This window comes from Henckelia pumila, unplaced genomic scaffold (genome assembly GCF_033568475.1).
Source record: "Henckelia pumila isolate YLH828 unplaced genomic scaffold, ASM3356847v2 CTG_525:::fragment_3, whole genome shotgun sequence".
NCBI classification, from domain to species: Eukaryota; Viridiplantae; Streptophyta; class Magnoliopsida; order Lamiales; family Gesneriaceae; genus Henckelia; species Henckelia pumila.
Genome location: NW_027331857.1, coordinates 3,055,108 through 3,073,020, shown reverse-complemented (window position 1 = coordinate 3,073,020; position 17,913 = coordinate 3,055,108). Strand labels below are relative to the sequence as shown.

The 17,913-nt window shown below is 32.8% G+C and overlaps 2 protein-coding genes across 3 annotated transcripts; one reads left to right on the top strand and one right to left on the bottom strand.

The window, feature by feature from the left end:
* Nucleotides 1–3,208: 3,208 nt before the first annotated feature.
* Nucleotides 3,209–5,674, bottom strand: LOC140873025 (profilin-2). 2 transcript variants are annotated; one of them, XM_073275989.1, is made up of 4 exons: nucleotides 5,458–5,674; nucleotides 4,332–4,469; nucleotides 3,578–3,719; nucleotides 3,209–3,456 (listed from the first exon to the last, which is right to left on the bottom strand). In XM_073275989.1, exons 1-3 carry the CDS (start codon nucleotides 5,578–5,580, stop codon nucleotides 3,585–3,587), a joined length of 396 nt encoding a protein of 131 aa, XP_073132090.1. In that variant the 5' UTR covers nucleotides 5,581–5,674; the 3' UTR covers nucleotides 3,209–3,456; nucleotides 3,578–3,584. The 2 variants fall into 2 exon arrangements, with proteins under 2 accessions (XP_073132090.1, XP_073132091.1); XM_073275990.1 differs by having other exon boundaries at nucleotides 3,209–3,461; nucleotides 5,458–5,671.
* Nucleotides 5,675–16,303: 10,629 nt separating this feature from the next.
* On the top strand, nucleotides 16,304–17,708 carry LOC140873244 (zinc finger CCCH domain-containing protein 20-like). The gene has a single exon (XM_073276301.1). It carries the CDS (start codon nucleotides 16,304–16,306, stop codon nucleotides 17,246–17,248), a length of 945 nt encoding a protein of 314 aa, XP_073132402.1. The 3' UTR covers nucleotides 17,249–17,708.
* Nucleotides 17,709–17,913: the final 205 nt, after the last annotated feature.

Here is a 17,913-nt window from a genome sequence, read left to right as displayed (position 1 = left end):
ACAAGACGTGGATCAAATGGTTATTTGACAACTTGCACGGTGCAACTTCCACTATAACCATTTTTTATATTAGATTAGAAAATTACTAACTTTAATATTTTACTAACTCGTTTTGTTAGACAAATTTTTAAATATTTATTTTAATTAAAATAATTGAAACTTTAATCTTGAGATTTGGGAAAATATCTATTGCTCGGGTCAGTCAATGCTTGCAGACGATACTGCATGTATTCCAACATTAATGGACTAGATCATATATGTAGATCAAATCAATTGATTTGCAAATAGATCTGGTCCATTCGATTGCCCTTCAGGTAGCCACTCGAAGGACAACATGTACCAGATCATATCGCTTTATCTATTTTATTAAAGTTGTCCAAAAAGAGAAATTTTTTTTTATTAAAGTGGAGCGCCTTCATCTTTATTTATGCAAAAAGTGAGCGATTTACTACTTTCGGGTGGAATAGGGTCGGTATCAGTCCCGTAACCCTCCTATCCAATTTTCGTCTTAAAAAATCAGGAAATTTTTTTCTCTCGATCCTGTGCCCGACCCATTTTGAGACCCGAATATTCGGGATCTTGAATATTCGGGATCCTTTCGAATAGGGAAAGAAAATCACGATTTTTTTTCACTTTCAAGATTTCATTCAAAAAAACAAATAAAACTGTGATTATTTTTTTAAAAAAATATTATTTAGAAATTTATATTTCTAATTAAAAAATAAATATTCAATTTAAAACATATAATATTAAAATATTTTTGATAATGTTTCAAAGTTTGTCATAAGAATAACAACATATTGTGAATCTGATAATTATTAATAAAATATTAGAATACAAATTACTAGATAAATTTTGTTAAATAAATTGTAAAATTGCATATCTTGTTTTACATATTTGTTCTAATTAGATAATTATAAATATGAATTAATAAAAGTATTAATTTAATTTTTAAAATTACACAAAAATAAAATATAATTTCGTGATTCTACTATTTGATACTTTCAACAATAAACAATTATGTGAATTAAGTTCACAATTAATTGTTATATGGGTGGAAACACAATAATATTTAACTCAGTATATTAATAAAATATTAATAAAATATATTATAATATTATTTCGAGACGGGTCGAGAATCTCGTTGGGATAAGGTTTTATTCCCGATCTCTCTCTCGATATTAATTGGGATGGAAAAATCCCAAAAAATACGGTCAAAAAAATTTCGAGCTAAGATTTTTTCGGAATGAGATTCGGGAAGGATCGGAAATTAGAAAATTTTTTCCACCTCAACTGTCGGCCATAACTTGGCCTCTTCAATTATATATTTTTTCCCGAGTAACGTGATGTTCTAGTTGTAGAAAATGGAAGAATAATGCTATCTCGTTCATAGAAATAGATATTACCCAACTAATATATATAGCTTACTATCTTACTATTTAATAATGTAAAGATCCTAAAATGTCTCTAATTATATTAATTAATTTTTTAAAAAAAACAATACAAGAAGGGTAAGAATGTAATATTTCATTCTCACTATCACACTTTCTCAACCCTCACTTTCTGAACATTTCTCTCACGTTCATCTCTATTATTTTAAAAAACATAAAATATTTTATGTCCTTTTATCTTTTTTCACTCAATTTTTTTTTCAATTATTGTATTTTATGTAGTTTTCACACACAACGTGTGTGTTTTTTTGTTAGTATATATATAAATATAAGATTGAAAAACCTAAAAAATATGAGTTGTGAATTCAAGATTTGGGACTGAAATAAAAAATACAAATAAATAATTTGTTAGAAAATTTCATGAAATTATAAGAGTAATAATTACTTCCTTCACCGTAAGTACATAAAAAAAATAATTGAATATTATTCCTCCTCAACACGTGAGAACTTCGAGACTATTGGGCATTGTTTGGTTCGTGTGATAGGATAAATAATAAAATGTAATAAAAATAAATAAATAATGATAATAAATAAAGTAATTGATTTGATAGATATATTATAGTTGAATTGATTTGATTTTGATTTGATTGATTAAATTTTATATAAAAATGATAAATTATTATTTTGTCCTTTTAAAAATAAATAAAATATGGATAATATTATTTATAGGGGTAATATAGTAAATTAAATTTAATGATTTGATTGATATAAGATTAATGATTTGATTGATGCAAAATAAATAGTTAATATACAGATAAATAATATGATGAAAAGAACGAGTGATTGGATAAGATAAGTTATACATAAATTATTTATATTCGCTTGATTTACAGCTGATGAAATTGGTGTGCTGATGAAATTTCAAGATAATCACGCTTGATTTACAGCTGATTCCTACTACATGCAGAAGCTTCCATATCTCCTGTTTATTGCAGGAAAAAACGATCGCATTCGCATGCGTGTACAAGATCTGGGTTAGTGGTGTCAATTCGGAGGAGTCGATTGGATTTGGTCGAGTCGACGAAAATATTCAACCCAAATTCGAACCAACTGAAAAATTGTCAACCCAAATCCAACTATTCGAATAACACGGATCAATTCGATTTTGTTTAACAAAATAATTAAATAAAAATTCAAAACACTCATTATAATAGTAATATTTTATTTTATCATAATAACAAAATCTAAGCTTATATATAATTTAAATTTGAAAATTTAGATGTAAAAAATTTAAAATATACTTGCAAAAAAATATATATATATATTACATAATAAACATTAAATGACAAAAATCTATTATAATATACAATAAAAAATTTCAAAGATACAATATATAAAAATGTAGCAAATTTTTTTAATTTTATATTTATATAAATAATAATAATAATAATAATAATAATTTTCGAGGTTAATGTCCCAACCCAATTAATTTTTTCGGATTAGCTTTCGGATCAACCCGATTCGACTCGAATCCAAAAAATCTCAATCATAACCCGATTTTTTTCAGGTCGACTCGTGTCGGATTGGGTTGAGTTTTGAGTTTTGACACTCCTACTCCGGATATTAATTCATACTTAATTAGCCTAATATTCACAGACTTTTATTAAATTTAGCCAGAAATTCAATCGAAGTCTTTTCCGCTGCCTTCGGCCAAAAGAATTCATATTGACTCGTATTGAAATACGAGGTGTATGTGGAATAATCTGAGACTACTTGGATATTAGGGTCGCTTTCTTTTGCAGCCATGAAGAAATTGATATTGCAACCCAAAATATCATCAGATTCATCACATGAGATTGTATATCAGAAAGATGCCAATAAAATTTGGAACAGTATCAAACCACTCAAAAATACATAAATTACTCGCACAAAGCCACAACTTACACCACCACAAAATGTAAAGACGTTGCTGTTGATTTCAGGCACAAATATGATATATCAGTTCCCCGACACCAAACTGCTTTCGCCATGACCAGGAAACCAGAGTATAAAAACTGCATAAAAGCTTCACTACAAAACATTCCAAAAGCAGAAAACGAGTTTCAATCACGTGAAGTAGTATATTAAAGATTGAGAGACAACATAAGATTAATGAAAAATCGGAAGGCCAAAGGGAGAATGCTCACCGAACAATTAAAGACCCTGTTCGATAAGATAATCACCAATCTTCTCAACGACCATGTTGCACTGGCCTGGAGTCATGGGTTCATCATAGATGCCAATGATCAAGGCTTGGTTGGTCTTTTTGACCGTAACACCACCAGCTCCCTGCATCATATTAACACATTCCTTCAAAAATCACATACGTTCAAGGCAACATGTCAAAAGCCACCTTAGGTTCTTGGAGATATAGTTTTCAAAACAATCTTACTCCATCTACGAGTAAAATGTACACTACCAGTGCATTTTCTCTTCTTCATGAAAAATCCCACAAGGGTAGGACAACATTATGGACATATAATCTCATCCTTCACTTAACTACAATCTAAAAAAATTGTTGACCAAGCTCGTCAGTACAACATTCGAACAAACCACGTGTCAAGTTTAAGCCTATTTTAAATGTTAAAATTAAAATTTCAATTGAAAATATAAATGAATTTCCATGGTTTGGTCTAACACAAAATAGAAAGGAATGCTTATATTAATACATTCTTTCTCAATATGTTCCTTATTTTCTTAATTCCTTTCAATATTCAATATCTCGAAAATATTTTGAACGGATATTTCTTTTGCTAAAGAATACAGCTCAAGGACTTGCATTCCCTGTGCTTTCCTAACCTCAATCCGAAATTAAAACCAGCTGCAAAACTCTTGAAAAAAAGAAAAGAAAAAGCACAGATAAGCTTGCAAACCAGTGAAGTTGAGAGGGAAAAGATTTACCTTCTTTCCTCGAATGACAGCCCCGGGTTCACCTTGGATAACCATGTACTTGGTACCCCCAAGGTATAACCCAGTGGGAGCTAATGTGCCCGGAGAATCAAAGTCGGTTGTGATACCAGTTATCTCCTCAAGCTTAAACTGTGTCAACATTAATTTCACATTAGAAAATTAATGAACCGACAATAAATAACTAGACTGACTATAACAAATTAGATAGCATGCTCATACAAAATTTGCGGCAGCTGCAAATACCAAGCATCAATCATCATCCCCTTTTCATAATGATAATCATTTTCTAATTCTAGTACACTGAATTAATTTATTGAAAAATGAAATCTTGGATGTTGATGAAACCACTACAAAAATTTGCTCTCGATGATCTAAAAGACAAGCTCTTCCACTGACAAAATCGGATTTGTATTGCAATTAACAGCGTGAAGTATACTCTGAAGGGGCTAACATGTGCTACCATGATCGAAGCTTCCCGCATTGCAGCTGATCAAATTTTCCCGTGAGCAGACCAACTGATGAGCGCTGGTTTTGGTAGTTTGTTAGGAGGCTAGTTCAAGTCAACCAGACTCCTAAGAATTTAAGGGAAGAAGAGAAGAAGAATTCAAGATTCAATCCGCCTATTTCATGCATAAAAGTTCTGCCCCAATGCCTTAGTGTTTCCTATCTTTTATACTTTGAATGCTAACAGCATTAACTCCTACACAAGTATATTCAGCCAACTAAACTATATATATACCTAGCCTTCTACTCTCTTGCTAACCGCATGACTTTTCTTTTTTCTTCAACTTGTTTTTGATTTCTCTTCTTTTAAGCCAACTCAACTCATTTTTAGGGGAGGCGAAATTTATGTGGCCATTCGAAAAACACAACTGATCAGTAAATAATATCCAAAAAACTGCAAAATTCATTCAGTATCTAGATCAAACGAATCAAGTCCAATCGAATCAGAATAACAACACAACCAAAATTAAAACAATCAGCCGCCAAAAAAACAGATCTCTGGCGTCAAGTCAAGCAGGAATCCACCGCACACCCAGATTTTCAGATCCGACATCCGAAAAAGGAAACGTGATATAAATCAGCGAGAAGAACTAAAAACAAGTTTAAAAAAAACCTGAGGAAAATTGGAGCTCTGTGCCCAGACGGTGCCGTCGAGGCCGACTATAGCGGCGGCGGTGAGGTGACAGCCGTCGATATCCGCCATCAAATGATCGTCTATGTACGATTGCCACGACATGTTGGTAGCGTTGTCCGGCGGGTTTGGCTGTATGCACTTGTAAATAAATAGAGAGAAAAAAGGAGAAAGTTGTAGTAGCGTGAGATTAACGGGAATTAGAAATTGTGGTGCTTATATGATTGGGCCTTCGCGTACCTTCGTGTAATCGTGTGCCTGCGTCAGCCTATTTTATCCCTAAACATAAAATCGATTTTAATGCTCTTTTTTTGTTGTTTCGTTGTCTCGACTATGAGTTTAAAAGAATCGAATCGAGTTCAATATTCATGAAAATTTAAGGTTTGAATTAAATATATTTGATCTTGATTTGAAAATCGAAAATTTTAAAATTTTAATTCGAGTTAATTCGAAATGAAGTTCGAGCTTAACTTATTAGTGATATTTTTTTTGAAAATAACTTATTAGTGAGCTAATGACAGAGAATTACATTCCAAAATTTAGGGGGAAAAAATTGGAGAGGAATTCAGATAGTGTTTATGAGATTTTTTAGAAAACACTTTTTTATTTTTCCTTAACAAAATTTCATAAAATTTTAAAATATTGTTAAGAAAAATTGAAAATACTTTTTAAAAGCTCGACCAAACATTAACTCAATCCAACCAAAGACACTTTAGCAAGAATAATTGGTTGGACTGATTATTTTAAGTGATCAGCAGTTATGCTGGATAATCGAATCTATGATTGGTCTCCCATTATATTATGATGGGGACAATTTCAACATTGCAAAAAACATATAGAATTTTTTGTTAGAAAAATCAAAAGAATATGTAGATTTGCCGATTTAATGGGGAAAAAATCACTAAAGGACTTCTAAAAGATATAGTTCTAATTTCAAGAAATTAACAATTTCTGAAGAGATTCAAATGCAGTTACATTTTGGTTGGGTCGATGAGAATTTAATTGATAATCCACATAAGGGCTCAAGACCCTCCCGTGGCGGACTAACTCTAGGCCCAATCAAAGCCCAAAACAATTCCATTTATTCCTTGATATATTTTGTTATCTTTTATTTTTTGAGCTGTTTATTTATCTATACTATCTATATTTCTATACTATATTATAAGGAAGGATCACTTTTTAGTAACTACTTTAGTATGATATTTGATCATCTAAAAATAAGGAGCACATCTTAATTGTTTGATTGGAAAAAAATTTGCTGCTAAAAAATATTATTTTTTAAACTTTATTATCACACGAAAAAACGAATAAAAACATTTTAAAAAAGCTATTATTTTTTTAAAAAAACTAAAACTGACATATTTTTCTACATACACGAACAACTTGTGTGCCCCTTACACTAGAATCTTTTTAAAAAACTTTCAGTTCTAAACTTCTAGATAGAGTAAGTTTCTTGTGAGATGGTCTCACCAAGTTTCATCTTTGAGACAAGTCAATATGCTTATATCTCTACTATATTATAATAGTTGAGAGATCTAGAGAAACCGTTTATATGTGTGGATACCATCTTTTGTTTTCACTTTTGTCCTTCCTTCACTTCTATATGTTATTTCATAATTACTCTTTCTATCCACCATCTCACTAAAAAACTTCCACTCACTCCACATTTTACATGAAAAAAAACTCATCTTTTATATTCACGTGAAGATGTGCATTGCACTTTTCACTAGCTTACAATAAAAAGATAATACTTTCATCCGAAAAAATAAAATTTTTTTATTGATGAATCAAATAAGATATTCGTTTAATCTAGGAGAAGTTTTTTGCATTCTTGAAATTATTCATTGTGTAAAAACAAACTCTCCAAAAATATATTTATTTTTTATTTAGGTCTTGTCGCTTAACATATATTTTTATGAACTTAGAATATAATATTTGTTTCCTAGCAGTTGCAAAAAAATTAAATGATTTTTAATCTACAATTAATTAATTAGTAGCCCAGTAAACCCGCAAACATACTGTTGCTGTACTCTAGAAGGTACGGGAGAAATATTTTTATTTTTGAAATGTAGGAGAAATATTATTTTGAGACGGCCATAACTTTATTAAATAAATACCTCCTGTATTTATATTTATTACATGTTTATTATTTAAAATACAAGAAATACTATTGAAAGATACACGTGTTCAAAAAAATGTCCGAACAAAGAAACAATATAATCTGAAATGGCTCAAAATTATTGCAGAAGAAGTCATTTTAAGTGTCAAAAATAGATGACCCGACCATATTGTACACATGTTCGTCGAGCTTTTTTCTAAAGGAATACACATATATGGACAAAGCACCGTTCATTTTTATTTTTGATTTTTGGTAAATAAACAAAATTGCCTTTTGTCTTTTTTTATTCGCTTTTTTTCCCGTCAATTTAAATTTGCTAGATTTCTAGAATCACACAAAGCATAATAATATTCTTGCATGTGGAATATTATTTGGATGCGATTGTTTACAAGTTGGAGAGGTTTTTTTTAGCCCCTTGCGCGGATCGTAATGGGAATATGAAATGATTCTCTTCTTCCAATCCCGAAAACACACGTTTTGACGAAAATTTTTGACCGTATTTAAAAGTTGTTTTAGATATTTATCGTAAGATTTGATTTCTTTTTTATTATTTTTTTAATAAAAAAAGTATTTATGTCTGCTACGGTCAAATTTATTATTGACTAATTCATTTTTATCTTTTATATAGTTTTAATTATTGTTTGATTATATGATAAGGGGAGCTGGGGAATTTTTTTATATTAGTAATTTACGGGAAAAGAATATATTTAATACCATCAAATCAAGGGAGTATTTGGTTTTTGTAAAGAAATGCTAACTTTGCCTACCGAATTGATTTTACTCTTGAGATATTATTCTAAATTGGGGTGGTTCGGTACGGTACCGTACCGAAAATTTCGATATCGAAAATTTCGATACCGATACCGTATCGAATGTATATCGAAATTTTGGTATGACATAAATTCATATCCCGATATCGTACCGAATACCAAAATTCGGTACGATATTGATATGATACCGTGTATATCAATTTTTTTAAACTGTTTTTTTAAAAAAATATCGGTATACGCAGTATCATACTGATACCGTGTATACTGACTTTTTTTCGATATACCAAAATACCGAAAATTTGAAAATTCTATACCAATACCAATAATTTCGGTACAGTATCATACCGTACCGAAATTTTCGATATATAAAATTTTTTTTCGATCCGACATAGACGGTACGACAACATTTTGGTATTTTTCCCAACCCTAATTCTAAAGATAACATCAAATTTTCGACGGTTTATAACGAAAGATAATAATGGTTATTATCAACGTTATTGATTTAAGTAATCCACACTAAAAATAACATGAAATTTTCGACAGTTTATAATGAAAGATAATAATGGTTATTATCAATCTTACTGACTAAGCAATTCACATCCAATAATTACTAATAAAAGATTAGCAGATTGATTTTAGCCTGTTGACAAAAAGCATTGGCGTTTTCCGAGCATATAAATTTTGATTGAAAAACTAATCAACATCATTATCAGGCAGCCGACCGAGGATTTATTTTAGATTTCGTATAATCCTTGTAAGTTGTAAATCACATAAATAAAATAGTACACATGACACATTCATTTGTTGATTTACATGTGATGTACTTTAACAAATAAAATATGTTCAAATGAATCAGCTCAAACACGAATGATATAATGAATACATTGGATGTTGCTAAAATATGATAACGTTATCGATAAAAATTCAAGCAGAAGATATACATTTTAAAAAATAAGACTAAATTATGACAATCTCCCGTTTCAAATTCAAAAATTAAAAAAATATAAGATGTTAGGAAGATATTTTATAGAAACCCAATTTATGAACATTATTTTTACCATTATTCTGTCTCCCGTTACATTACACATATACCTGAAATTGTATCTATCACTAAGAAAACCTGATTAATTAATTCCAATATTACAAAAAAAGCAAAGTAAATACACAATGGTAAAAATTTGAGAGGCAAAATCCAAACTACAAATCAGGGAGCGGATCCGTCGGAGAAATCAGAAGCTAGCCTGGAAGCGATGGCGGAGTGATACATGACGTCATGGAAGGACGTGGTGGCAGTGGTCATCCTCCGGAGCTGCTTCGCCTTCTCCTCCGTGAAAGCGGCGGGTTCAAACTTGACCCCCGACGGTTTGAGATCCGGTTCCGCCTCTTTCTTCGAGCCGTCGATATAGTCCGGGTCGGAAGAAAAACCGAAGATCGGGGACCACCATTTCGGCGATGTGTTCTTCCTGGTCTCGAGTCTCCGGTCATCGGCGGGGCTGAAGGAAGCCGTGACAATCACCGGCCGGAAAACTAGCATCCCGGTAGACATTTTCGATTGTGATTCAGCTGCGGCCTGTGTATTAGAGAGAAAGGGTTTGGATCTGGTTTGAGTTTGTGTAGAAACTAGAATGAGTGTTGTTTGGGTTGAAGGAGAAATGGGGGGTTTCCTTATATAACCGCAAAATAAATAAAAAAAATATGATAAAGAAGTGAAAAGGTGAGAGAAGGAAAGGCCAACACTGCCCTTCGGATTTCGTTTTCAGCCACATCAGCACCAATTATAAATATATTTTGTTTATATTATTTATTTTCTCAACGATGTTAATACGGGTGTTCATGGTTTGGTTAACCGCCCGAATCGAGCCGAAACTGAAAATTTGGTTTGAACCGAAAACCTAAATATTCGGTTTGGTTTTCGATTTTCGGATTTTTGGATTTTCGGTTTTCGGTTCGATTCGGTTTTTTTCGGTCGGTTCATCGAACCGAACCGAAAACCGATTTTTTTGCTTTTTTAATTATTTTTTAATATTGTAATTAATATTTTTATTTGTTTTTATTAATAAATAAATATAAAATAATTTAAAAATATATAAATTCGGTTAAACCGAACCGAAAAACCGAAAAAATTTTGGTTTTTAACCGAACCGAACCGTTAAATTCGGTTCGGTTTTCGGTTCGGATTTTCGGTGATTTTCGGTTCGGTTCGGACCGAATGAACACCCCTAATGATATATGCTTGCTCGTGAAGTTATATTTTAAAATATTGTATAGTTTATTTAGTTGAAATTAATAATATGATATCTTGGCTTTCAAATTTTGGTTCGACATGATTTTTTACTTCAATTTTTTTAGAATCAATATTTTTTTATGGTGTGAGAATTCACAGCTGCTATTTTTCGATACGCAATGAATAAATTTTCGAACTAACACAATATAACACGCAAATCACACTAATTAAACACTGAACAAGCTATGTACAACAAACTGATCCAATAAAGTATTAGCACCATGTATGTAACCGACATTTATGTCTGACTTTTGACAATGAATTCGCTCCATCATTGGTGGTAATAGTTTTGAAATTGGGATAATACTCGGTTTCGTGGGGCTGTTGTTACTTTTAAGGCCCATTTATTCCCGGATAAGCATAAGTTTGTATATGTCCAGTTACGAATTACGAGTGTTGTTCAAAACTCTGGACCAGGGCAAAACATTTTGTTGCACTGGACCTTGATACTTCGGCCCATTTCACAGAGATTATGAATGATTTTATGGTTGGAGAATATACATTCTAATACAATACTTTTATTTGCAAAATATTTAGTTTGATTATGGAATATTGGAATCCTATGAGATTATAAAAAAGAAATAGTTTAATAAATTAAAATTAATATAATTATTGTATGATATTTTATAATATTAAGTATTATGATATTCAATAATTATATCATAAAGGAAATATTTCATTATCCCTCGTCAATTAATTGTTTTTTAATCATTATTGAGAATCATGTTTCAGCCATAGTATTCACTTTAAATGGAGAACAATGATGATAAATCTACCTTAATCTATCATATCTAGAGTAGTTATTATGTGCTTAGAGCTATCAAATGTGTTGGCCTGTTGGGTCCACCAATTTTTTTTTAAATGGGGAGTAGATTGTTATTGGATATCAAACTCGAGACGTTGTTTTAAACTTGAGATCTTGATGTTAAATGAGTTATAAGTTGTCAAAAGATTCACTAGTTTATCATGTTGAAAAATTCCAATTCAATCCAATACGTGGTTGAAAGTTAGGCAATTCAATTTGTCAAACATTTTAAAAATCTGACTATAAATTTTTTAACAAATTGAAATATATTTTTTTTACACGAACAATTACACACAATATATATTTTAAATTCATCAATTCGTTATAAAATAACATAATTCTTTCAAAATTAATCAATCAAATTGAAACGACCCTAACTCTATAATTAATAAATAAATATGCGAAATTTTTTTTTTATATACTTACTAAATATAACATGTACATACATGCCCATACATATATGCACAAAATAAAAAGATTTAAAATAAATAAATAACTTAAATAAAATGCATTCTTTAATAAAATAAATATCTGAGTCAAATACGTAATTAAAATGCTGTCATAAGAAAATAATTAAAAACTGCATGCACTGAAAATATTTAAATAAATTATAAAAAAACTCAACCACTAAAAATAATTAAAAATATTTAACGTGCTGAAATATTCAAACATGCATCATGACTCAGATATCTATCACGGTCACGGGGATCACTGCCAGTCTGCTCATACGTCCTCGCCTCCGGTGGGTACTACGTCCTCTACGTACTCACCTGCACCATACCAGTGTAGTGAGCCTAGAAGCCCAACATGCTAACATAACAAGGATTTAAAATAATTTAAATCAATTTAATACTAATACATAACATATACATGAATGAGCATGCTTAAAATAACATCATGACATAACATAACTTAAATTAACTTAAATATCATAATCATACATAATACATAAACATTGTTGAGCAAATTATTTTCTAACATCGCATGGTTGTATCCATAGTGTAACCTTAAATCATACATCAAATACTGATCAGCGTGGAAACCAACGTGCGTGGCGGTGACGAATCACCTCTTAAATTGGCAATAAACTGCCCTTCAATAGTTCACATATGGAGACGAATCCCCCTCAAATTATCACAATACTTCAACTTCCAACATAAAATATTTTATTTGTTCAACCTTAAACATTAAATCATGCATAAAAATTATTTCATGAATGCATGTACTTAAATAAAATGTGTGTCCCTTATATATATTTAATTTAATTTCATACTAACATATAAATATTAAAAATAACTTTCATGCATAAAATAATTAAATATATATTCAGGACACATGCAAATTTCTCATGGATTGTACTGAACTGCTGGCCCTAACACTCAATCTCATTTACTTAAATCTGGCCCATTAACACAGAGACTGGCCCATTAACACTGAGACTGGCCCAATAACATACTTAAGCCCAATAAAAATTATTCTAAGCTCATTTAATTAATTAAAGCCCATTAAAACCTTCCTGACCCAATAACAACCTATTTTGGCCCAATGAGCCCTAAAGCCCAAAGATTGGCCCAATAACTTCCATGGGCCCTAAAGCCCATAAAATTAGTGGGCTCACTTAATTAAATTAATTAAGCCCAAATACTTAAATTTAACCCAAAGTAATAAAATGGAACCCAAAACATTTTATTTCAAATTAAATGGCCCAAAAACCAATTAAATCATAAAATACTTTAAAATTAAAAAGACTCGAGCCCGGCCCAACCAACCCGGACCCGGACCAACTTAACCCGGCCCACCACACTACTGACCCGACCCGGAACCAACCCTAATACCTAAACCCGTCGCCCCCCTTCCCCACGCTTCTCGGCCGCGGCAGCAGCCATTCCATGGCTGCTGCCGGCCGGCTCTGGCCGCCCCTGGCCGGAGCGCCGCCGCCCAGACGTAGCCCACGTCTGGGCGGTCCTAACCTGGCCACTAACCCAGCCCCATGCAACCCACGGACCAACACCCGAGCCCCCTTCCACGAAACCCTAGCCTGCGCCTCCAAGGGTGCCGACTAAACCTTGTGGTTTCCTGGGCTCGTTTGGCTCGAACCACTCGAGCCATTCGAGTCTAGGCAACCCTCACACGCCCTACAACCCTTCGACCAGCAGTGGTACGAACCATGGCTAGGAAAAATCATGAAAACGATCAAGATTCATAAGAACAAACGCATAAAACCATAATAACTCACGTTTTTTTTTCCTGAAAATTTTGAAGGAAAATGATGCTCACGCACACACACACGTATAAACACTGATATAGTACGTTAAAATAAAAAGAATCATGCCTTTCACCGAAATTAAAGAGATGAAGGCGCGTGGAACGATTCCGGGACGACGGGACGACGACGACAAGCTTTGGACCTTCAAAAAACGTGGCTATGGAGTCTACCTTGGCTGTTGGATCGAAGAAGAAGATGAAGGAGAGTGGGATGTCGGCTGAGAGCTTAGGAGGCGTGAGGTTTGGGTAGAATTAGGGTAAGGTTTTAAATTTAAATTTAAAAATAGGTTTTTAGGATAATAAAATATTAATAGGGATTTTTAATTATGAAATATATAACTTAAAAACTCTAACTAACAATTAAAATCTGATAATAAATTTAAAAAAAATCCCGAAATAAATAATTAAGAGAATTTTAAAAATAATTAAAAGTCACTATTTTGGCTTATTTTGAAACAAAACGGACTCCTAAAATTATATAAAATTAAATACTAAAAATATTGAGGAAATAAAACTCAAAATAATATTTTTGGGCTCTAAAAAAACTCATAAAATAATTTGGATAGAAAGTTGTCATCTCGTCCGTCCACGGTCCCGTCTACGCGATAAAAAACAATTAATTTCCAGAAATCGTGAAAATCACTAATTATGGGTTAAATGCTTAAAATAACTTAAAACATGCACAAATAATTTCACATAATTATTTAACCCATAAATCTAAAATTATAAATAAATAAAATTTCTAATTATGCATGCGAATTTACGTATTTAAAATACCGGGTGTTACACAAATATAAGTTATTCTAAATGATATAAATCACTCAATTTATCAAGTATATATAAATAATTTAATTAATTTAAATATTTCAAAAGTTATTAAACATACATGAACTATTATAAGTAATCATTATACTATGATTTTTTTAAAAAACAATTGGATGCGAATAGGATCAAAATATTAGATTTTATAAATGACATAGTTAATTAGAGGTTAGTTTTCGGTATACCGTATTTTTGTAAAAAAATTCATACCGATATCGATATCGAAATTTCAAAATTTTGATATGAAAAAAATCATACTGATATTGTATAGATACCGAAAAAATATTTGTATATCGAAAAAAATTTAGTACGATATCTTGATAATTCGATATTTTGTTACAGTATCCAACCCTAAAACTAATGAATATATACTTTTGCAATAATTTGCGATATATATATATCGAAATTAAAATCTCATTTCATATTTATGATCTTTCAGGATATACCTAAATCCTAATCGAGGTTATTCTATCCAGTGTTTTCGGAACCGGATCGGACCGGCCGGTTCGACCCCAAAAACCGGAAAACCTATCCAACCGGTCAAGAACCGGTTGAACCGGCCAAGAACCGATTTTTTGAATTTTTTTTTTGAAAATTTAAATTTTTTTATATTTAAACCTTAGATTTAATATTTTTATATATAAATACATTATTATTTGAAATTTCTACTTCATTTTAAAAAAATATTTTAATAATTATTGGTTTTTTAAAAAATAAATAATTTATTATTTAAATAATTTATAACTATAATTGATATTTTAAATATATTTACATATTTACTTAGCTTTCAAACTATGTTAAATATATATTTTATGTCTATTTATATAATTTTTGAGTTTTTAAAATTACAAAATATATTATTTATTATATTAAATTATATAAACGGTTTTCCGGTTCGATCGTCCGGTTAAAACGATCCGACCGGTTGGACCATTTTTTAAGTAAACCGATTCGATCACCGGTACGATTATGAAAACACTGGTTCTATCTTTCATTTTAAGTATTTTTTTTTATATAATGTGGTCTAATATTATTAATTTTTGAATTATCAATACATAGATACTACAATTTATAGAGAAAGCCATATGATCTAAATTAAAATAAACAAACAAATATTTTACATAGACTAAATAACCCCAGAATTTGATTCTTATTTACGTTCGAATTCTTCCAGAATAATTTATTTTTTTTTAAAAAAAATGGTGGCACATAGTTCCCGGCCCATTGGTCCCTTTCACCACCACGCACCAAGCCTTTGTACGCACGAACGAGCCACAAGGGCACAGCTGGACTGGCAAAGGCTTCGGTGAAAAAGAAGGTGACGAGTGTTCGAATCCCATAAAAAGTGTATTTGGCCTTGTTTATCACGCTTGCGAGCCTTCCTCTCTTTGGATACTTACCTGCCCAAGCATAACCATGATTTACCTCTTTTCATGCCGGAGCTTGGGACGACTTTATGTGAGCCCTTTGGGTGAGCCTCACCCTTTTTTTTGTTTTTTTTGTACGCACGAACGAGACCCTCTCCTCTGCCATTATCCCAAGGTGAGTAAACTTGGGGTTAAACAAAAACTCCGTAAAATCACCTGTCCGTCATGCAAATCCTGCAACAGTCCAATCTTAACCATGCATTGAAACACGTGTCACTATTTCACTCAACTTTCAGATTCTGAGTCTCTATTCACCTAACCATGGTTAAACACCACTTTCCACTTCAATTTATATATGTACGAAAAAACTGGAACATTACGCCAACTTCCAGAGAAATGATGATTCATGGCGGTGCAAGTGCGTACGTTCCACCGTGGGCCCCCACAGCTGCCGTCGCCGACGCTAACACCACCTTCCATGTAACCCTTCCGGCCAATGAAGGCGGCGGTTACGTCGACGAATGCTACGACTCCTTGTCGGCGCTCCAGCGTTTTCTGCCGTCGAATTTGAACGACGCTGGGTTCCCGGAGATGGAGGAGTTCCCGGTGGACGCGCACTCGTGCGATCAATTCCGAATGTTCGAGTTCAAAGTGCGCAAGTGTGCTCGTGGGAGGTCTCATGACTGGACGGAGTGCCCGTTCGCCCACCCGGGGGAGAAAGCTCGCCGCCGCGACCCGAGGAAGTTTCACTACTCAGCCTCCGCGTGCCCGGAGTTTCGGAAGGGAGGCTGCAGAAGGGGCGACGCCTGCGATTTCTCGCATGGCGTGTTCGAGTGCTGGCTACACCCTACTCGCTACCGCACGCAGCCGTGCAAAGACGGGATGAACTGCAAGCGCCGCGTCTGTTTCTTCGCTCACTGCCCCGAGCAGCTCCGCGTCCTGAACCCACTCGCCGACTCGCACGACGCCGTATCTCCGCCGGCCGAGTCGCCTCCGATGTCTCCGATGGGAATCTCGGTCAACGAGATGATGGCTTCCATGCGGCAGCTGCAGTTGAGCAGAGTGAAGTCCGTTCCTCTTTCGTGGATGGGTGGAAACTCTTCTCCCAGAAAGCACTTGACCCGACCCGGAAACTTCAGCCTCCCAACGACTCCAACCCGGGTTTTGACCCGACCTGGAATCAGGTATTTCGACGCTTGGGAGGATGCCGTTCCGGTGACGGAGATCGTGGAATCGGGCAGGGATTTGAGGGCTAAGATGTTCGAGAAACTGAGCAAGGAGAATCCCCTGGATCTGAATCCGAACCCGGATATTGGGTGGGTGTCGGATCTGCTCGAATAGATTTGATTTTGCTGTAATATAATCAGTCGATCTCCTGCCATGTACGTACATATATAGTTTTGAAGAAATGGGGGAAAAGAATCGTCATTTTGGAACCTTCTGTAAGTGTAAAAATACCGTAATTATCAGTAAATTAATGTAAATATGGATGATGATGGAGATGAAGATCTTAGGATTAAAGAGTGGAATCTCTGAACTTTTTGGGGCACAAGTTTTCTCAAGAAATCCAAGATGATGACAAATTGTTAGCATTTTCTAAAGTTTGGTACCATAATTTCTGTTTAAAGTTTTCCAATAGATTTGTATAATTTTGTTGATTTTCTTCTTCGATGTTGTGCTTGACTATGTTTTTTTTGCACCTCCAATCTTTATCTTCTACTGTTGGAAAACGTAGATGATATTACATATATGTATGGTAACACTTGAAGTAATAAATGGAATAATATGTGTCATATATATTGTAGTCGTCAACTTTGATTTTGTTACCGGGCAATATGTCCGGTGGATTTTATATATAGATCTCATTTAATTATTAGAGAATATTGTTTTCATAAAATTAATCAATGAAAATTCCATTTAACAATTTTTGTGATATTGAAAATAGTAAAATTACTCTATATGATAATAGATATCTCTATTTTTATTTTTGTAAATAGGATAAACAT